The 22,148-nt window shown below is 37.1% G+C and overlaps 2 protein-coding genes and 1 long non-coding RNA gene across 3 annotated transcripts; all 3 read right to left on the bottom strand.

Moving 5' to 3' along the window:
- Positions 1-425: 425 nt before the first annotated feature.
- LOC142629262 (uncharacterized) lies at positions 426-1,745 on the bottom strand. Its single transcript, XM_075803213.1, has 2 exons — positions 761-1,745; positions 426-655 (listed from the first exon to the last, which is right to left on the bottom strand). The coding sequence occupies exons 1-2, from the start codon at positions 1,743-1,745 to the stop codon at positions 426-428; spliced, it is 1,215 nt and encodes a 404-aa protein (XP_075659328.1).
- Positions 1,746-2,171: 426 nt separating this feature from the next.
- On the bottom strand, positions 2,172-7,002 carry LOC142626855 (uncharacterized). The gene is made up of 3 exons (XR_012842677.1): positions 5,922-7,002; positions 2,613-2,627; positions 2,172-2,490 (listed from the first exon to the last, which is right to left on the bottom strand). It is a non-coding gene; the product is annotated as an uncharacterized LOC142626855 (long non-coding RNA).
- Positions 7,003-16,094: 9,092 nt separating this feature from the next.
- Positions 16,095-18,806, bottom strand: LOC142628160 (cytochrome P450 CYP749A22-like). Its single transcript, XM_075802185.1, has 5 exons — positions 18,402-18,806; positions 18,104-18,327; positions 17,424-17,656; positions 16,826-17,204; positions 16,095-16,719 (listed from the first exon to the last, which is right to left on the bottom strand). The coding sequence occupies exons 1-5, from the start codon at positions 18,682-18,684 to the stop codon at positions 16,291-16,293; spliced, it is 1,548 nt and encodes a 515-aa protein (XP_075658300.1). The 5' UTR covers positions 18,685-18,806; the 3' UTR covers positions 16,095-16,290.
- Positions 18,807-22,148: the final 3,342 nt, after the last annotated feature.

The raw sequence follows: 22,148 nt of genomic DNA, 5'->3' as shown, positions 1-22,148 counted from the left end.
ATCAGGACGTTGTTTCAAATGCAACGTGTGCCTAAAGTTCATATTTTGCAAGTCTATCCGTGCCTTGTCAGTATCCTTGTTTCTCCCCTCAATGCCCAACAAAGTACCGTAAGTACTCTCACTAATGTTCTTCTCCACATGCATGACATCAATGTTGTGCTTAAGCTTCTTATTCTTCCAGTATGGAAGCTTATACAAAATACTTACCTTTGACCAATTTGGCTCCCCAATGAGTTGTCTTTTCTTATTACTTGGATGCTTTCCTAAAATTATATTTGGCATTCTATCTAACTACTCTTGTATCTTCCCACTTGTAACTCTAAAGATCTCTTCTGTTTCTCCGATAAACCATTATGCAACCGACTATGTCTCCAACGATGTTCCATAGGCAAAAAAGCTCGATGGTTAATAAATCCAATTTTACTTTACAAAGCTTCTGAATATGGTTCATCGTTGCAAGTGTAACAAGAATGATAACCCTTTGTCCTCCACCCAGACACGTTACCAAATCCAGGATAGTCATGTATTGTCCACAACAAAGTTGCACGCATCTGAAAATGCTCTTTACTATAAGCATCATAAGTTTCTACACCTTCTTCCCACAACTCCTTCAACTCGTCAACCAATGGTTTCAAGTAAGTATCAATCTCATTTCCTGGTTGATGGGGACTAGGAATAAGCAAAGACAACATAAAATATGGCTCCTTCATAACCAGTCAAGACGGTAGGTTATAGGGGATAAGTATGACAGGCCACATACTATAGTTGTTGTTCATATTTCCAAAAGGGTTAAATCCATCAGTAGCCAATCCCAACCTTACATTGCGAGGTTCGAGGGCAAAATCAGGATGTTGTAAATCAAACTCCTTCCACTCCTCACTATCAGCCGGATGCCTCATTATCCCATCATCCACTCGTTTGTCTATATACCATATCATGTCCTTAGCTCTTTGGCCTAACATGTACAATCTCCTTAATCTCGGTGTCAACGGGAAGTAACGCAATACCTTATGAGGAATTTTTTTACCTTGGGCACGTGTATCCTTGTACCTAGGCGTCTCACACACCGGACATTTATCAAGATTTTCATTTTCCTTCCAAAATAGTGCACAATCATTTTTGCATGCATCTATATGCTTATATGACATGCCCAAGCCACGTAATATCTTCTTTGCTTCATAAGTTGACCTTGGAACCAAGTTATCTTTTGATAAAACCTTTGTTAGCAATTCTAGCATCATATCAAGTCCCTTATTACTCAAGTTAGTCATTACCTTTACATTCAACATCTCAATAACAAACTTCAAGATACTATAATCAGTGCAACCCGGATACAACTCACGCTTTGCATCTTCCTCAAGTTTGTCAAAATGACGCTCCTCCTCATCTTCGGTTGCATTTCTTGGTTCCCCTCTAATTCGGTCACCTACCAAGGCATCGATACCATCCATATGATCACCATCCGACATTTCATTATCATGAATGTTCTCGTTCAATACACGAGGTTCTCCATGATTATACCAATTAACGTAAGATTGCATAATCCCACGATGAAGCAAATGGATACGCACAATTTGAAGAGATTGTCGATAGCAATTCACACAGTGAATACACGGGTATAGAATATTACCACTCAAGTCCACAACTGATCTTGCAAAATTAATAAATGTATTGACCCCTTCAATATATTGACGACTTAATCTACCATCAGGTGTCTTAGCCATTGGCATCCAACTTTTATCCATGTTTGACTACAATAAGGTAAATGCTACTTTAGTAAAATAAGAATAACTCATGCATAATGTATTCTAACATCTAAGTCTATAAGCTACTTAGATAAAGTTCTATCTCATTCATGAATGCACAAGTTTTGAAATCAAATAAAATCATGCAAGAAATGAAAAACACTCCAATATTAGTTTAACCCACCTTATAACATCATGCAAGCCACCCGCTTGCTCCAACACAACATACCACCACAAAACCAATCACAAATATCACAAGTATAGAGTTTTACAAGTATTTAAATCAAATAAAATACTATTCATCACATCTAATCAACAATACTCATTAACATTTGCAAGAAATGAAAAACACTCCCAATATTAGTTTAACCCACCTTATAATACCATGCAAGCCACCCGTTTGCTCCAACACAACATACCACCACAAAACCAATCACAAATATCACAAGTATAGAGTTTTACAAGTATTTAAATCAAATAGAATACTATTCATCACATCTAATCAACAATACTCATTAACATTTGCAAGAAATGAAAAACACTCCCAATATTAGTTTAACCCACCTTATAACACCATGCAAGCCACCCGCTTGCTCCAACACAACATACCACCACAAATCCAATTTCCAACATCACACGTATAGAGTTTTATAAGGTTTTCTACTAAAATTTACTTACTTTGCTCAAGCTAAGCTTACAACTTTCAGAAAAAATCCAAAATTATTGCAAAAAATGTGTATTTAACCTACAAAAGAAAAGTTAAATTTATAAATACTTCAATCTTGAAAATGATCCTCATAATAAAAAGAAGCAAAGGCACTAGGCCAGGAGTGATCAATCACTAGTTTTTGCCAAAGGTACACTTACTGTCGAAATGCTTTCCTGCAGAAAGAGAAAAAAAATTGAAAATTGAGGAACACAAAAAATAATCTAAAATATCTAACTAAACCATAAAACAATAATCTAACTTTATCAAAGTGAAGACCCAAAACTGAGACCCAAAAACATTTCACAACAATTTCAGCCAACCCAAAAAGGGTACCATCAAAGTCACCAAAATGTTAAAACAATCACCAGTCCACAACCACAACCACCATTCCGGTTCACAAACAACAACAACGCAGCCCTCATCCAAAAAAATCTATACAAAATGAGAACGGTCTCTATTCAAACTTAGACAAACCCACTTGAAGCCTAGATGGCAAAGGATCTTCTTTGTCAAAACAATGAAAAGAAATAAGATGTAGTGATATATATATTTACAATTTAAACTTTGGGAGAGATCCTTTATTATGCAGCCTGTATACTAAGGTTACTCCCTATGAGTTCTTGTATACTTCCTTTGCTTTTAATTTTATAAAGTCATCTTTAACACTAGGATAACCAAGCAATGTTACATGCATTGGATAAAATGAAGTTATTTTTTACTGAAATCAAGTTCCTGGTTTGGTGAACATCGAGGACAAGCCACATTGTGAAATGAGCCTTACAGATTATTATAAAATTAGACATCTTATTTCAAAGACAAAAAAATGTAGACAATAACCATTTCCAATCAAGAGCAAAAACCCCTGCAGTTTGAATAAGTTTTGTGAGTGACTGTAATATTTGTTTGGATGTGACTTTCACAACGATCTAAATTTTGCTACCGAATTACACTCGAAGTCAATGTTGGAGGATCTGTACACTATGCATGCAAAAGAACCACAAAGGCTTGCAAAAGCAAAAGCAACCAAATCAAAATAGCATGAACACGACAATACCACATGTAATAAAAGTAGGACCTTTTGGCCACATACAACAACAAATACAAGTGAGGGACAAACAAGATTATGCAAAAAAGCATACTTTGACAACAACACAATCTTCAGTCAAAAAAAGAAAAAAAAGAAAAAAAAAAAGGAAACAACACAATCCATTAAAGCAATTCTCCACATTTTTAAGTCTAAACATAAACTTTGACGCAGTACATCAACATTACCAAACATAACCCATATCTCTCTTCCCTCACAAAACTTATCACACAATAAGTTGCTTAAAAATTATATCCAATTACAATAAGCAGAATTCATTAACAAAACCAGCCAAGATCATGATTCAAATTCAAACATAACCCATATCTCTCTTCCCTCACAAACCTTGTAGCAGTACAGTAGGCCCAAGAATGAGCTTGGGGCTGATACTTCTCAATGTCAAGGTGGAAGATGAGAGACCAACTTTAGTCTTGGGTGAGCATAGAATCTGAAAAGTCCATCAAAATCAAGTGTTGCCAAATAGAACTTAAAGAATCAAGCAAAAAAAAAAAACTGTAAAAAACAACAAAAAAGAAAAGAGTACAGAGAAGAGAAAGAAACTTACGAGTCGGCGTTGGGAGTTGAATCAGCGAAGGGAGGTGAACGGTCGGCGAAGGGAGGTGAAGAGTCAGTTGGGGTTGAATTGGCGACGACGAGTTAAATCGTCGTGATTGGGAGAGAAGTGTCGCCGGAGAATCGTCGCGATTGGGAGAGAAGCTTCGCCGGAGAGTTAAATCGTCGCGATTGGGGTTGAATCGGCGACGGCGAGCTGAAGAGTCGCGATTGGGAGGAAGCGTCGCGGAGAATCGTCGCGATTGGAGAGAAGCGTCGCTGGAGATCGTCGCGATTGGAGAGAAGCGTCGCCGGAGATCGTCGCGATTGGAAGCGTCGCTGTCGCCAAATGGAAGCGTCGCCGTAGCCGACAGGAAGCGTCGCCAATTGTGTGTTGATCTGAAGGTTTGTGTATTTGGTCTGAAGGTTTGTGAGGGAGACTTTTGGGAGCTAAAATAAAAGAGAGAAATGACAATGAAGAAAGGGTTAAGGGACCTTATATACTTAGGTCTTTAGCGACGAACCTTTTCTGTCGCTAATGCCTACTTTGTCGTCGCTAAAGATATCAGGTTTTTATGTTTTTAGTGGCGAATGTCAATTTCGTCACTATAGAACCAAGGCTTTGTTAAGGTTTTTAGAGACAAAATTCATATTTCGTCACTAAAGCATACTTTTAGTGACGAATTGTGATTTCGTCACTAAAAACATGTAAGGGCAAAACCTATAGTGACGAAATATTTCGTCACTAAAAATTTCAACTTTTAGTGACGAAATATTTCGTCACTATAGATTAATTAAATTCGCGCCAAAGTTTCCCTCCCCTGGCGCCCATTTTTCAGATCACAATAGTGACGAAATTTATTTTTCGTCACTAAATGTTATAATTTTTTTCACCATTAGTGACGAAATGAATATTTCGTCACTAAAGCTGTATTTTTAGCAACGAAAAATATTTCCTCACTAATTTTCGTCACTAAAAATACATTTTGTTGTAGTGTTCATTTGTAAAATACAATTGGGCTATCAAAACACATCCAATCCTAATACAATTTATAGAGAAAATCCTCTGGATGTCTAGTAAAGACCATATCAATTTCAGAGTCAAAGCATAAAACCATAATTTACTAAAAATCATACAATACAGCATACTCAAAACTGTCCTGGCAGAATTTCATGCAACTTAGAAATTAAACCATTATTTTTATGTAGATCCAAATGCTGTGAGACCACTTCCATTACAATCATATGTGTCTTAGGTTTCATATAAAAATATCCCTAGCATCCAAATTCACTGTATACAATTTAATACATAATTTACCATGCGTAAACACAATATCTGTCACAGTGACAACTTTGCAACATTTTCTTGTAAATTCACAAACAATAATCAAACGATGGTATTTTCCTATGAAATTTAATACACACATACTATACATATTATATAATAAACTCCAATAAACCTTTGACCCATAGCTGTCCTAGAAAAATACAGAATTTATAATAACCAAGCAGGTTAACTAGTGAGTGCAATTCTTAACAAGTTCATGAACTATCTCTCAACAAGCTTCAATTACTGAATCAACTACACTTTCAGCACCTCAAATAGCACTTCCATAAAGTTTATCTAGCTATTTTACTCATTTTAACACTTACCCATAACAGATTTATCATAGTCCATCATCTAGGAGCACATGCAAGCATAACAATGATTCAATTCATATTCATGAACTCAACAATCTCTAAAATCCAACACACCCATATACAAAATCATATAACCATCACTCAAGTTTAAAATGGACAATAGACTAAAAGAATTAGATTTTCCCCTTACCCTAAGCATGGTTCTTGGAGTGATAGAGCTAGAGTCCCTCTAGCTTTAAATTGAGAACAAAAGCTTGTGAAGAATTGAAAGTAATCTTTTTCCTTGCTGTTGGACCCATAGGTGTGAGAGGGAGAGAAGAGTTGAGAGTTTTTTTTTTCTTTCTTTCTTTTGGTGTTGGACCCGTGGGTATGAGAGGGAGAGTGTTCTTGAGTCTACTAGTTGCTTGAGAAAGTTAATGAAGAGATAAGGTGCAGCCAATAAGAACAAAGAAAGAAAAGAACAAAATAGCAAAGAAAGAAGACCAAGGAAGTTTCTCGTGGCAGCCAAGAAAAGATAAGGGAGAAGATTTTTGGGGGGCACGTGTATGCATAAAGGAAAATGGGATGATGACTCGCACTTGTAACTTTTGAAAATTACTTACCACCCCACCCCCTTATAAGCTTATATTCTATAAAGACCCAAAGTATAAAATAATTTTGCATGTAAACCCATACCTTTATACTTAATTAAACACAACAACTATATATCTAATAACTCAACCATTTAATATAATTTTGTACATACTTATACTTAGTATATATTTATAATACAAATAGCCATTTCAATTATTTATAATTTTTACAATTCTTATCCAAAAGCATTATAAAGTAATATATTTATTAAATACTCTTCTATTAATTATAAAAAGAAAGTGGCTTAAAATAATAATTAACCATTCAAACACATAGTTTAATTATAAAGTTGGGTTGGGGTGTTACAGTTAGGCTTGAAGCATTACCGACTTTGGGCTTCTCTGAGGAAGATACAGTTGGGACTCTCCAACCCCATGACGATGCCCTAGTTGTGACCCTACGGATTGGGGGAAATGATGTGAAGAGAGTGCTGATAGATTAGGGAAGTGGAGATGAGATAATGTACCCAAAATTGTATAAGGGATTGAACCTCAAGCCCTAGGATCTGAACAGGTATGACTCCCCTTTGGTCAGATTTGATGGGAGAACTGTGATTCCCTAAGGAATGATTAAGCTACCTATGTTGGCAGGGAATGAAGTTGTGCAAGTAAAATCTATTGTGGTTGAAGATCATTTTCCTTATATTGCTATTTTGGCAAGGCCCTATTTACATTTTATAGGAGCAGTGTCGACTACCTTGCAACTAAAAGTCAAATACCGTACTGAGGACCGAGTTAGGGAGCTTGTTGGAAGTTAGACAATGGCCAGACAATGCCTAGTGGCCACTATTAGACAACAATCATTGGATAAGTCTTCTTCTGCATCAAAAGTGGCCCCGTAGCAATTAACGGACCTCGTGGGAGACTTCAGGATTGAGCAGTAGGGTTTGCTTTGTGAGGAGTTAGACAAAGTGATGATCGGATCGGATGGAGATAGGTATTTTTGGGTGGGATGTTTTTGCCTGAAGTGCTTATGAGGCATTAGGAGTCAACCTGGACTTTATATGATATCATTTGAATGTGAATCTTGAAGCTGTACCAAAAAGGCAACCAGCTGGAGCTCTTCAAAGGCGGCACACCTAGGAAGTTAAGCAAAAGGTGATCAAACTCAAGCAAGCAGGGACAATTAAGGACGCTTTTTACCCTGAACGGCTAGCTAATACTGTGATGGTTAAAAAAGAAGAACAGGAAGTGGCGAGTGTGTGTTAATTTCACGGATCTGAATAAAGCATGTCCAAAGGATCCTTTCTCCGTACCTCGGATTGATCAACTAGTGGATGCGCCTGTTGGGCATCCTCGGATGAGTTTTCTAAATGCCTTCTAGGGGTATCACCAAATACCTTTAGCCCTCCCCGACCAAGAGAAGATAGCTTTTCGAACCCCTACTAGGAATTACCATAACTGTGTAAAAAAAATGTTGGATCCATGTATTAGAGGATGGGGACCAGAATGTTTGAGTTTCAGATCAGGAAGAGTGTGGAGGCTTATACTGATGACATGGTTGTAAAAAGTAAGCAAACTTCGGAGAATTTGAATGACTTAGGAAATGTGTTTTCGGTGCTTAGGGAGCACAAGTTGCGTTTTAATGCTTCTAAATGCTCTTTTAGTGTGAATTCGGGCAAGTTTTTGGGTTATATAAGGCTAATTCCAATCAAATAAAAGCCATAAATAACCTATATCCACCTCAGAATCCCAAAGAAGTACAAAAGCTAACAGGAATGACGGCTGCCTTGAATAGGTTCATCTCCCGGTTAGCAGAGTGTTGTCGGCCATTCTTTCAACTCCTCCACAAGTGGAAGAATTTTAAGTGGAAAAAGGAATGTATTGATGCTTTTGAGGAATTAAAGTGGTACTTATCACATCTTCATGTTCTCTCCCGACTCGAGAAGGAGTAGGTTTTATATGCTTATATAGTAGTTACTAATCACACAGTAAGTCTAGTCTTGGTTAGAACAAATGATGGGGTGCAAAGGCCTGTTTACTACGTTAGAAAATCCTTACAAGAAACAGAAACTCGCTACTTACCCTTAGAGAAGGCAGTTTTGGCCATTATACATGCAAAGAGGAAACTCCCTCATTATTTCCAAGCGTATACCATGGTGGTTCTTACCCAACTCCCTCTATAGGCACTGCTTCAGAAATCTGATTACACGGGGAGGATTGCCAAGTGGGGAACAATGCTCGGTGCTTTTGATGTCAAATATATGCCTCGGACGGATGTAAAGGGACAAGTTCTAACAGACCTAGTTGCTGAGTTTACTGAGGATTTTGTGGGAGGCAAGATGTCAGGTTCTGAGATCCTGGTAGTCTTCATTCCCTATCTTTCATATTGGAAAGTTTATACTAATGGTGCAGCTAATTAGAAAGGATCTGGTGTGGGAATTGTCTTAATATCCCCTGAGAAGATAACTGTGGAAAAATCCTTGAGATTTGGATTTCCAGCCACAAACAATGAAGCAAAATATAAAGTTTTATTGGTTGGAATGGCAATGGTTAGCAACCATGGAGGAAAAGTTGTAGAAGTTTTTTGGGATTTAAGACTAGTAGTTAGGCAAGTCAATGGAGAATTTGGGGCCATGGACCAACGAATGCAAGGATATCTCATCAAAGTTAGGCAGGCTCAATCCAGCTTTGAAGCTTTCTCCATAAGGTAGATCCCGAGAGGCTAGAACTCTTATGCTGATTCATAGGCTATGTTGGCCACCTCTTTGGGATCAGGCCTCCCTCAAGTTATAATCGTTGAGGATATGGTGGTCCCCAACCATAGTGATCAAACACCGAACATAATACATAGCATATAGGTTGGTCCAAGTTGGATGGACACATTAGTTTTGTTCTTAAGAAATGGGTCACTACCCAAAGACAAAGGTGAGGCTGAGAAGATTCGAAGAAAAGCTCCACAATATTGGCTTTTCGAGTAGCAGAAGTTGTACAAACACTCCTACTCAGGACCATATTTACTATGTGTCCATCTTAAAGCTGTAGAACCCTTGTTAAAGGAGTTGCATAAAGGGATTTGTGGCAGTCATACTAGGGGAAGATGCTTATCCCATAGAGCTCTTACCCAAGGGTATTGGTGGCCTAGTATGCTGAAGGCTGCTCAAGATTACGTAAAGAAGTGTGACTAATGTTAGAGATACGCTCCAAATATCCACCAACCTGGTGGAGTCTTGAATCCGCTCTCTAGTCTCTGGCCTTTTGCTTGGTGGGGCTTAGATATAGTGGAACCATTCCCAAGGGAAATACGGAACCGAAGACGGTTTCTCGTGGGGACTAACTACTTTACAAAATGGTTTGAGGCCGAGCCACTATCTAATATTAGGGATGTTGATGCTAAAAAGTTTGTTTGAAAGAATAGTGTAACTAGGTTCGGGATTCCCCATACATTGATCTTGGACAATGAGCTCCAATTTGACAGTAAGGTTTCAAAAGATGTTGTGGAAAGTTGGGTATTGGAAACAAATATTCAACTCCTGCCTGCCCACAGGGAAATAGGCAAGCAGAAGCAGTCAATAAAGTCATAGTCAGTGGGCTAAAGAAGAGGCTGGATGAAGCAAAGAGGAAATGGGTGGACGAGTTATCTCATGTATTGTGGACATATCACACCACATCTAGAAGATCAACTAGGGACACTCCGTTCTTAATGACCTATGGATCTGAGGCGATCATACCTCTTGAGACAGGATTCCCAACGTTAAGGATTAGCCAGTTTAGTGTGGAACAAAACAACCATTTGCTCTCAACAAGTTTGGATTTACTTTACGAAAGAAGAGAGGTGGCTATGGTCAAAATGACACATTATTAGCAGAAGCTCAAGCAAGGGTATGACAAAGGAGTCAAGGTAAGGCCATTGGCTCTTGTGGACCTGGTCTTAAGGAAAGTAGTAAGAACTGTGAAGAATCCATCGTGGGGAAAGTTAGGGCCTAACTAGGAAGGTCCCTATTGTATCACATCAGTAGCTAGTATTGGGGCCTATTACTTAGAAGATTTGGACAAGAATGTTGTTCCACATCCATGGAATGTAAACAATTTGCGTAGATATTATTATTAATAATATTTTGGATTCCGTTGAAACTCTTATTAATAATATTTCGCATCAAACAATTATTATTATTGATAATAGTTTGATGCTTGGTTTTCTAAAGTTAATCATTGTGATTAACTCTTGTGTGAATTTGGCTAGGTGTTAAATAGAACCTCGGCCTTATTCGACTCCTCGGGTCACAAGCCTTGGGTATGTTAACTCTTGTGTGAATTTGGCTAAGTGTTAATTAGAACCTCGGCATTGTTTGACTACTCGGGTCATAAGCATTGGGTAAATTAATTCTTGTATAAATTTGGCTAAGAGTTAAATAGAACTTCGGCCTTATTTGACTCTTCGGGTCACAAGCCTTAGGTAAATTAACCCTTAAGTGAATATAGTTAAATCCAACATAACCATAATTCTTTCTGGATTCTTGAATCATATTGTTAGGCTTAAATCAAGTTGATGATGACTTCATATACTTGAAACTATACACTTTAATAGGCAGAAATCACATTTTCATCCCTACATTTTCAGGCGATTCCGACTTGGTCCCTAGATTTTATTTTTACCGCTTTTAGTCCCTATTCTGAAAAACGCTTCCCGTTTTGGTCCCTGCCGGTACATCAGAGACGAAAAATGTACATGTGGCAAACGGTAGAATTAAAAAATAATTAAATAATGTCCACATGTCACTGCAAGCTCCACGTGGCTTTCTCGCCCTTAGTTAGTCACGTGGCCCTCACGTGACATTCTTTCTAAACCCCAAATCAGCAAGCACAATCCCTAACCTCTTACCCAGATACTGTTTGATCTCTCCTATATAGATATTGGAAAAGGAAATTCCAATTATGGACCCCAAATCCAATCCACAAAAATACAGTTCCAAAGTAAAGAAATCCTTTTGCCAAATTCCACACCACTAGAAACCCAATTCATATATAAAGAGAGAGAGAGAGAGAGAGAGAGAGAGAGAGAGAGAGAGAGAGAGAGAGAGAGCATACCCAGCATTAAAAAATGAACGGAGAAAGCAAATAGAGGAAGAAGAAGTCTTCATATAATACTAGTAAGCGTGAACCTTGGAATTTACCCACACTCCAAAGCATAACCCCCTATATCCAACCACACGCATATTCAACCAATAAGTACATGACCCCATATTTGAACAATGCATATAGTTTCGTTAGCCCACTGGTTCTGTAACTTGTGTTGCAGGAGGTGTCCAATAATGAAGCAAAAGCATAGAGATAAGTGTGCAAAGAAAACAATGAGTGAAAATGAGAATGATAGTGATAATGATAGGGATTGTGCTTGCTAATTTGGGGGTTTTTTTTTTTGGTTTAGAGAGAATGTCACGTGAGGGCCATGTGACTAACTAAGGGCGGGAAAGCCATGTGGAGCTTGTAGTGACACATGGACATTATTTTAATATTTTTTAATTTTGCCGTTTGCCATGTGTGTATTTTCCGTCTCTGATGTAATGGCAGAGACCAAAATGGGAAGCGTTTTTCAGGATAGGGACTAAAAGCAGTAAAAATAAAATCTAGAGACCAAAGTGGGAATCGCCTGAAAAATGTAGGGACGAAAATGTGATTTCTTGTGACATTCTTCTCTTTCTCCTTTTTCTTTTTCTTCAATTTCTCAACTTCTTCAAATTCTAGTTCCACCACTAGGGCAGGAGTCTGTTTTTCTTCCTTAGTAGAAGGCTTAGAAGTTGGGGTTACTAAAGATTTGGGCGCCGTGAAGTTAAAGCTTGGATCTGGCTGAGGAAGGGTAGAGTTGGTAACAACACGAAGGGCTAGGGGATAGTAAACTTTGTTGGGCCCCCCAAGATCAGTGTCAACACCAACTCCATCAGTATTACTGGCTTCACCCCAAACTTTGAGATAGAAGGCCCAAGCAACATCTCTGAGTTGGGCGGTTAAGCTTTGGGCGGTCTTGGTCATACCAGCATCATAAGCGGCTTGTTCAGCCTTTGCCTTTTCAGCATCCTTTCCCTCAAGTTCCTTTTGCTGGAGCTTGATTTACTCTTTGGTAGAAGCTAGTTGCGTTTCTATCTTCTTCAATGAAACTCGCAACTCTTTGGCTTGCTTTTCAAACCCTCACAAAGCAGCTTTGGCATTCTTACACCCCCTTTCGACCTCGGCTAGGTGGAAGAGTGAATCCTTGTACGTCTTCTTTGCCTCAGCCAGAGCCTTATCTAAATGGGCCAGTTTATTTTCCACTTCTCAAGACTTTGAGAGAGCGTGGTTGACCCATTCCTCGGCCACAAAGGACACTTGCATGGCTTGTTTTTAAGAAAAAATGTATAAACATGTTCCAGTTCTTAACATAAAAGATATGAGTAAGTTGTATAGAAACTAAGGTATAAAATCCAATCTTCACAAGGTCCTTCTTTAGTGAGAGGAACACTTCACATTTCCTCAGCTCCTTTAGTTCTTACATGTTATCAGGAAGAAGTAGGGCCTTCTCAAGGCACTCAGACACTAGCTTGGACCAGCCCTTCTGGGCATCCTTAAGGGTTGCCTTAGATGTGACGGGGCCTCTTGTGCTGAGCACAAAGGCTGGGTTCCATATAGTGGCCTTGAAGCACTGCTTCCCTTCAATGCTTTTACTTACCTCAGCAGAAGTGCCCTTCTTTTATTGCACCCTTGTAATTCTGGGCCCCTTAGAGGGCTGCTATTGAGTGGATTGGGGTGTCTCCCCTTCTTCAAAGCTCTCATTCTCAGTCTGTTTTCCCATCTTTCTCTTCTTCTTGACGGCATTAGCAGCAGAGGAATAAGGTAGAGTAGGAGTAGGGGGTCAGGGTACAATGGGAACTACAGGAGCATTCCCCCCTGGTGTAAGCAGTGAGTAGGGCTAGCAAGTCAGACATTTTTTTTCCTCGAGCACCATTGCTTCAGGAATGTTAGCTGCTTCTTGACTAGTACTGACTTGAGCAGAAACAAGGTGACGATGACTAGCTTTTGGGGGATCTTCGGAGTCAGCGCGATAAAAAACCTCAAAATATTTCTCTGTCTTCTTGGGTAGGTTCGAATGCTGTCTCTTCCTACTCTTCGTTAAAGGGAAGAGGTTGCTTGTGGGAGTAGAGGAGCTTGGCTGCAAGTGGAGCGGATAACCCAGCATTTGGGGACAACAACGTTGATCAGCGCGAGGCTCGAGTCTTTGGCTTTAATCACGTGCTTGGGAGATTGGAAATGCTTGGATATAGGCTTGAATCCAAGGATTACGTGTACCACCCGAAGTTGGCCATCTCAATGAAGGAGAATCTCTGATTGCAGAATCAGGTTAAGGTCTACAAAGTTCACTAGGTTTTTATTCGGGGCAGTATGAAAATTGTTTGCAGAGGAAACAAGAGAAGGTGTTAATTAAAGAAAAAGTTGAAAAAAAAAGAGGCAAAATAAGAAGGGAAGGCAATCTAAGTTATTCTAAGTTTTCGGGCACCCCACTTGGTTCCCCTTCTTGGGTAGGGCAATACAAACCATCGTGCTATTCACTCGAGACGATGAAGAAATCTTCGTCCATACCCTTATTGGACCTAGGAATACAAGAAATCAACCTAACAAAGGGAACTCTACACCTAAAATAGTAGCCCGTTTATTTACCCTTTTGACAATTATAAACCCAGTTTATGTCGTGACAAGTAAGGTTGTTCCCCATTTTCAAATTTAGCATGTCTATGCTACCGAGGACCTTAAATAGGTTGGGTGAGCACTGGGTGGGGTAAAGCCTAAAGTTAATGAGGAAGTCCCTAGTAACTCTACCCATGGGAATTTGCATTCCGCCTTCAATAAAGGCAATCATGGGAATGACAACTGCCTTGGGTGGTTTACTAACTGACCACTCTCCTAACTCGTAGTGCTTAACTTCTACACCGTCCAGGATTTTGTACTTTTCCCTAAAAGTGGCCATGCCCTCGAGGGTATCAACTAGTTTGGCGAACCTAGCCATACGTCTTTATCAAGTAAGAGGACGTTTGGATAGCACGTCCACGTCCACGTCTAGCCCCGTTTTTTTTTTTTTTTTCCAAGCGCATCTGTCACTGTTCATTGGCCATGAACAGTGATTTTAAGCCAATGAACAGTACTTTTTGGTATGAACAGTACTTTTTACACATTAAAAAATTATTTTGGTACTGTGTTTTCAGTTTTCAGTTTTCAGTTTTCAGTTTTCAGCAATAAGTTCTATCCAAACAGACCCTAAAAGTAAGAAGAAAAAGAAAAAGAAAGAGAGTTTCCTTTAGGGCAATGGATGAAAGGCCAAAGGCACTTACGAGCAATGAAAGTTGATCCTTAGACTGCTGCTTCAGAGAAAATATGTAGAGAGCATGTAAATTTGAAAATTACTCTCATTCTCCCTTTATATAGAGGTGGGAAATGAACGGTAAATTTCCCGCTCATTTACCCTAAGAAATTTGGACTGTTGGATCATCATTGCATCGTAGAAGGTGGGGGGACAAGCAGCCACCTGATGCAATAATTGTAGCAATGTGGATATCGAAGCATCAAGAGTGTTCATAAGACAAGTGAAATGACGTCCCCACGTGGGAACGCGATTGGCACGTGCTAGCCTTCCCATTGCTACTAAAACCTCAATCTTAGAGTAGCTCCTGGTAGAAAGGTTTTAGAGGGCTATTATGTGGAGTCCTAGGACTGAAGAGTTCTAAGCCGGGGATTAACTAGCCTAATCCAAGACCCAGAAGGGTAAGCGAGCCTCGAGGCCACCCACCTGAGGAAAGCAAGTGAATCAGGACAATCAATATCCAGTGAAGACCCGAGGGGAGGAGAAAAGATAACAACAAGGGCAGGGATGGTGGGAGGAAGTTTCTTGATGGACATACCTCCCACCTTTGCATTCAATACCTTACAACAACCATATCAACTGCATTAATGTGGAAATGACCCTTGAATAGTAACTTCACAACTAGTTGCCCTTTCTACCACTTTCAGCAGAGTCTTGAAGGGACAACTATCTTGTGAAGTGCCCTGAGACATACAAGTGGAGGGCTGAGATGCATGGAAAATGGATATAAAAAGAAAGGAACCCCCCCAGAAAAAAAAGGGATGAACATTTTAAGAACCATTAGAATAGGAAACAGAACAACGATGGTGAAATTCACTAAAGTGTTTTCCCATTCTACCATCGGCCTTGTAATGTAACTAATACCTCATGTTGTTTTCAGCAGAGATAACCAGGGTTCAAATTTCTCCTCTCCAATTGAAAAAAAAAAAAAAAAAAAAAGTCCCTCTTCTTTTAACTTAAGACCTTACTTCCAACAAGCCTTTTTTTGGCTGAATCCCAGCAAACCTTATTTATTAAACATACTTTACAAAGAAACTATATGCATTTGTGTGTGTGTGTGTGCATGCGCAAATTCGGAATGAAGCAACTTTTACACACCTGTTGGCATATATCAGCCATCATAGTCTATACGAGGTTGTTAAGCTAAGTATTCAACCAATTAGTGCCGCTAATTATTGTCTTCATTCTGCGAAATATTAGATGATCACTAACCATGTAATCAAGATCAAAAAAGGATCATAGTAAATTAAAATTAAGCACAAGCATATAAGACAACAGTCACGACTTTAATTAAGACGCGACCAACAGTCCAGATCGTATTAGATCTAGAGATACCTGAAAAGTCTCCAAATGCCATTACGTTACGCTAACTAATGATCAACATAATCTTCATATTGGTCACCCCTGTCTTCAATGTCTCTATTGATTCTATTAATTCAATGTTCATTCACTTTTTGTATAACATGTTGATTTTCACTTACTCTCCAAGCTACCAAATCCCAATTAAGCTCAGAAACAACTAAAATAAAAAGGCTACAGTATACATCCCCAGGAATTGGTGTCTGGATATTCTGTGCACATTTTACTGCCAGTTCTAGTCTTTACAATGAGTGTAGCATCACTTGAACTCCATGTTGTGGGCGAATGGTAAGAAGCTGAAATGGTGAGTGGATATAGGCTGGGGAAAGGGTGAAGGCATAGCGTTGTAGAATCATGGAAAGAGCAATCTTTGCTTCAATTGTCGCAAAGTTCAACCCCACACAAGTTCTAGGCCCTATTCCAAAGGGAAAAAAAGCAGCTATGTTGTTGTTAGTAGCCTTGGCAATACCTTCTGAGAATCTTTCTGGTTTGAAAAGATGCACGTCTTCTCCCCATATTTTGGGGTCATGGTGAGGCACAAGAGTTGGGATGTACAATAATAAATTAGCCAGAAGAGTGAGCTTCCCCAATCTAACTTCCCTTTCAACTTTTCTTGTTATTGCAACTGCGGGTGGATATAACCTTAGAGACTCATTGATGATCATACCCATCTGCATGGGAAACAATGTCAGAAAAATTAAGAATTTAAGAATAGCAATTGACTTAAATGGTCTATCATTTACGCTAGTAATTGATTTGAGTATGAGACATTCTTACAGTCTTAAGTTTTGTGATTCCATTCGGGTTTGGATTTTGTTGGCCAAATAAATTGAGCACCTCATTTCTTGCTTTTTCTTGCCAATCTGTGTGGATTGCTAGAAGAAATATAGTCCACGCAAGCAAAGTACTAGTGGTTTCTTGACCAGCAAGGTAAAATGTTTTGCACTCGTCCACCAAATCTTCTATTGAAATCTTTAGGCTAGCATTGGTATCTTGATGAGCCTCTACAAGCAGTTGAAGAAAATCACCCCCAACGCTGTTACGCTCTCCAGTCATTACCTTCTCTTCTCTCTTCTTTATTATCTCTAATATAGCGTTGTGTATTCCTTTTACAAGCTCCTCCGATTCAATTTCATCATTAGTTTTATAAATTTTACTGTAAAAATGGACAAATGATATTAGGACAACATCGACCAATCGTAGAATAACAACAATAAGCAATAGTTTCGAAATTTCGAGGTTACTTATAATCGTCAACATACTAGTTTGAGTTGGTCACATTTTGGAATGCTATTATGACATGAGGATGCTAAGAATATTAAATGGAGAGTAGTCCTATGTTCCCCAATTGTTGGTTTAACTAAAAGGACTTTACCTGATGCCAGGAAACCTGAGTTTAAAACCATTTCTGGATGATATCAAGGTCAATTTCATCAGCATCTGAAAAATGTTCTTCCCTTCTAAGTAACTGCTCCCAAAAGCTGTCCTTGAAATCACTTCTGATGTCAATATCCTAAATTCTTCAAATACCTCAATCTCTTTACCTTCATGATGTTTCCATCTTTCTAGCATCACCTCAACACTACTGATCATTGATGGAATCATATTCTGCAAAAGTGAATTCCTTCTAACAATATAAACTAATTTCCAGGAATTGTTTTCCTTGATACACAGATAATTTGCTGGGGCAAAAATTTGAATCATTGATATCTCCGTTAAAAATATTAAAAAGTACAAATTGAACTCTAACAACACAAGGCTCTTGACAAATTCCAAGATTGTATATCTATGCCTTTTGGATAGAGTTTTATTTATAATTTAATATATTCATTTAAAATAGAATAGTGATATTAAAGATATTACAAATTTTACTATTAGCTTTACAAATAGATATGCCAATTTTAAGCGCATCACACAAAAAGTAATAAGAAATTTATTTGCTACACATATTGTTGACGTGACATGAATTATGTTAATAGACTCTCTGGTTTGTAAAATTTTGATGATAAAATTGATAGTATATTCTAAATGGTAAGACTAAGAGTAAGAGATTACTTTAAGGCTCTCTGCATGAAAGGCATTATTAGCAAGTTTCCGCATCTTTGCCCATTTTTCACCTACAGAAGTCACAAGCCCATCTCCAAAGAGTTTCTTCCCATATTTTTCGGTCTCAGGCTTTGAATAAGCGGTGTCTCTGTTGTTCATTATCTCTTTGATTAGCTCTGGTTCAGTAACGACCAGTTGAGCTTTAGGGCCAAACCATTGAAGATAATTATTACCTGTACCAAAGAATAAAAGGCAACAAAATTAAAAATGGCTAAATTTACTAAATCACTTTGAAAGATTTATTTACCATATTTGTCAACCCACGAGTGAACATGAGGCAGAACTGTGGAAAATATGTCATGTGATAAATTCATTGGCCTGCTCATGGCTTCTCTTTTCATGTTGAAAATTTCTTTGGTGTTTCCATGGAAGAATCTGTAGGAAGGACCTTTGATTCCCTGTGAACTCAATTGATTCCTCATGTGAATTGGAGTCCACCATAGTTTGTGAAGGCCCCGGATAAGAGTCAAGAGAAAGTACAGGCACAGGGAGCTTGTAAGACTGATTACAAGGATTTCGACAGCACCCATTTTCTCTTTCTGAAGGCAACTTTTGGGAAGTTTAGAATTAGATGGTTATCCTCAATGTGATGAATGTGGACTTGTTGAATTGAGTTTTGTGGGCTTCAAGTACACCAAGTCCAATATGAATAAAAGTACTGAATTATTGCTAGAATGTCTCGATAGAGTAAGAGTAGCATGTCATTGTCAGATTATGTCTAAACCAATGTATAGTTTTCAGATATGTGGCTAGTGTATGGGAGAGAGCAGGGCGGCTCATCAACTTTGGGTATTAGTCAAAAAGGTTAATAAAATAATTTATATATATATATATTGATTTTTTTTTTCAGTGAGGCCTTTTTATTGTGTTTTTTTAATATTAATAAAAAAAGTATTCATAGATCTTTTTGAGATTCAATTTGTTTTTCAATTTTTCTCTCTTTTTGAAGTTTTTCATATCTGAATAAGTATTTTTTAGTAAACATTTATAATGAGAAAATATTTATAAACAAATAAAACTCAATTTATAATTAAAAATAATAATTTAACTAAAAGTAAAATTTAAAGTATAGAACAATAACAAAGACCAAGTCAAATTAATTAGAGACTAGACTAGTATAGTACCCTTCTTATCTTGTTTGTTCATCCATTGAAAGTTCGAAGCAAAAAAGAAGAAGACAAAACCATTTATCACGTTTGAAAGAACAGGCAAAAAAAGATATGCTTTGGAAAAGAAAAGGCCAGAAACAATGTCAAAAGTACAGCCATCAAGTTTGAACCTTCAGCCATCAAGTATAATTACAAATGGGTTGTTGAAAGGGATTGAGACGTGGTGAAATACTTACGGTATTGCAGTGGTTGGGATTGATAGATGTAAAAAATAATTTTTAATTTTAATTATTGATTAAAAAAATTAAAAAAATAAGTGTGGGTGAAAAAATGTATAAAAATATATAAAATATTGTTTAAAAACTGAAAATAATTTTTTGAAAATACCAACCAAATTCCTAATTCGAAGGAAAGAGTGAGATTGCCAAATTGCTGGCGTTGTTTTATTGTGTTTTTTTCTTCTTCTTTTTTTCTGTAAAAGTAAGCAAAAGAGACTATAACTTCTATTGCTTCTAGAAAAGTAGTAGAAATGAAATCGCCGGACAGAGACGGGTTATATTCTTTACTAAATTCTATGGTCCCGTTATCTATTGATTTTTAAAAAAAATTTATGAAAAATTGAAAAAATTATCAAAATAGTAAATTATTTTTTCGTTTTTTCATAAAATTTTTTAAAAATAGTTTACTAATGTGTGTCTTAAGAACACACGTTAATAAATTATTAATTAATAAAAAATAAGAAAAAAATAAAAAATAAAAAAATTTGTAAAAGAAATAAGTGAATTCACCAGGTGCAATAACCCGGATTCCAAGAAATTGCCAAATTGCTGGCGTTGTATTATTGAATATGAAATTTCTTCACCTACTTTCATTTATTTTTTCAAGTAATGTTCTCTAGCTAATTAAAGAGACCTTTATTGTTGTTGTTGTTGTTTTTTATTTATTTATTTTCTGTAAAAGTAAGCAAAAGAGACTATTACTTCTATTGCTTCTAGAAAAGTAGTAGAAATGAAATCACCAGACAGAGACGGGTGATAATCTCTACTAAATTCTAAGGCTCCAGTTAACTATTGAGAAAGTTTTTATGAAAAATTGAAAAAATTATTAAAATAGTAGATTATTTTTTTGTTTTTTATAAAAGGTTTTTAAAAATAATTTACTGATGAGTATCATAAGAGCACAAATTAATAAATTTCAAATTCTATAAAAAACAAAAATTATTATTATATTACTTGCCCATCACATTTCACGTCGGTGTATATCAAATTTCGGGTATATACACTTAACTTTCTCTCAACACATGGAATATAATTATAGACCCGAAACATAATGTCTTCTGGAGTCTTTTGGCTAAATATTGCAAAAAATGAAGTTTTTTGTTGTTATAGGCACTGTTCAAAGTTATTTGGTAAAATGAGGAAAGAGAATGAATTTCGGCAACAGCGTTGCCGATATTGCATAAAAAAGTATGAGAGAGAAATAAATTTGCAGGTGATGGCAAGATTTGAATTTCGGTAATCCCATTACCGAAATTCCTGCTGCCCAAACCATTACCCAAGTGAGTGCCCAAATAAAAACAATTGTGGCAATGCCATTGATGAAAATGGAAAAAAAAAAAAAAAAAAAAAAAAGTCAATTGTGGCAATGGCATTGCCGAAAATGGGGAAAAAAAGTAAAAAAAAAAAAAAAATCTATTGTGGCAATGGCATTGCCGAAAATGGGTGAGAAAAAAAAATTGTGGCAACCAAGTCGCCGAAAATGGAGGGAAAAAAAATGCTTCATCCACATCATTTTTCACAACAAATTACAAGTGGTTAGTTGTTATTGGTTTAAATTTAAACTTAATACTAAGATAACTTTTGTGCCCCAATAATAACAATCAGTAACAACCTGCCAGTTAGGATTTGTTGTAAAAATGTTGTGGATGTATCATTTCTAAAAAAAATCGTAGTGTCAAAATAGAAAAAAAAAAAAAAAAGTGGCAAATTGTTTTGTGGCAATTGCATTGCCGAAATAGAGGGAAAAAAAAAAAAACAATTTGCCACTTTTTTTTTCCTTCTATTTCGGCACCACGATTTTTTTTGAGAAATGATACGTCTACAATATTTTCACAATATTTTTACAACAAATCCTAACTGGCAGGTTGTTACTGATTGTTATTATTGGGGCACAAAAGTTATCTTAGTATTAAGTTTAAATTTAAACCAATAACAACTAACCACTTGTAATTTGTTGTGAAAAATGATGTGGATGAAGCATTTTTTTTCCCTCCATTTTCGGCGACTTGGTTGCCACAATTTTTTTTTCTCACCCATTTTCGGCAATGCCATTGCCACAATAGTTTTTTTTTTTTTTAATATTTTCCCCCATTTTCGACAATACCATTGCCACAATTGACTTTTTTTTTTTTCTCCCATTTTCGGCAATGGCACTTCAATTTTTTTTTTCTTTTCTCTCATTTTCGGCAATGGCACCTCAATTGGTTTTTTTTTTTTTTTTTTTTTTCCATTTTCGTCAATGGCATTGCCACAATTGTTTTTATTTGGGCATTCGCTCGGGTAATGGTTTGGGCAGCAGGAATTTCGGTAATGGGATTACCGAAATTCAAATCCTGCCATCACCTGCAAATTTATTTCTCTCTCATACTTTTTTATGCAATTTCGGCAACGCTGTTGCCGAAATTCATTCTCTTTCCTCATTTTACCAAATAACTTTGAACAGTGCCTATAACAACAAAAAACTTTATTTTTTGCAATATTTAGCCAAAAGACTCATGTCTTCTGCGTGTATCTCTTAAAAGAATTTTTTTTTTATAAAAAAAACCTCTTAATTTGTGCCGACTGTGTTAAATCACGCCCCATTTTGTCAAGGGTCAGACATCAGTG

This window comes from Castanea sativa, chromosome 3 (assembly GCF_040712315.1).
Source record: "Castanea sativa cultivar Marrone di Chiusa Pesio chromosome 3, ASM4071231v1".
Lineage (NCBI taxonomy): Eukaryota > Viridiplantae > Streptophyta > Magnoliopsida > Fagales > Fagaceae > Castanea > Castanea sativa.
Note: the sequence above shows the minus strand (reverse complement) of the source record. Positions and strands in the feature narration are given on the sequence as shown.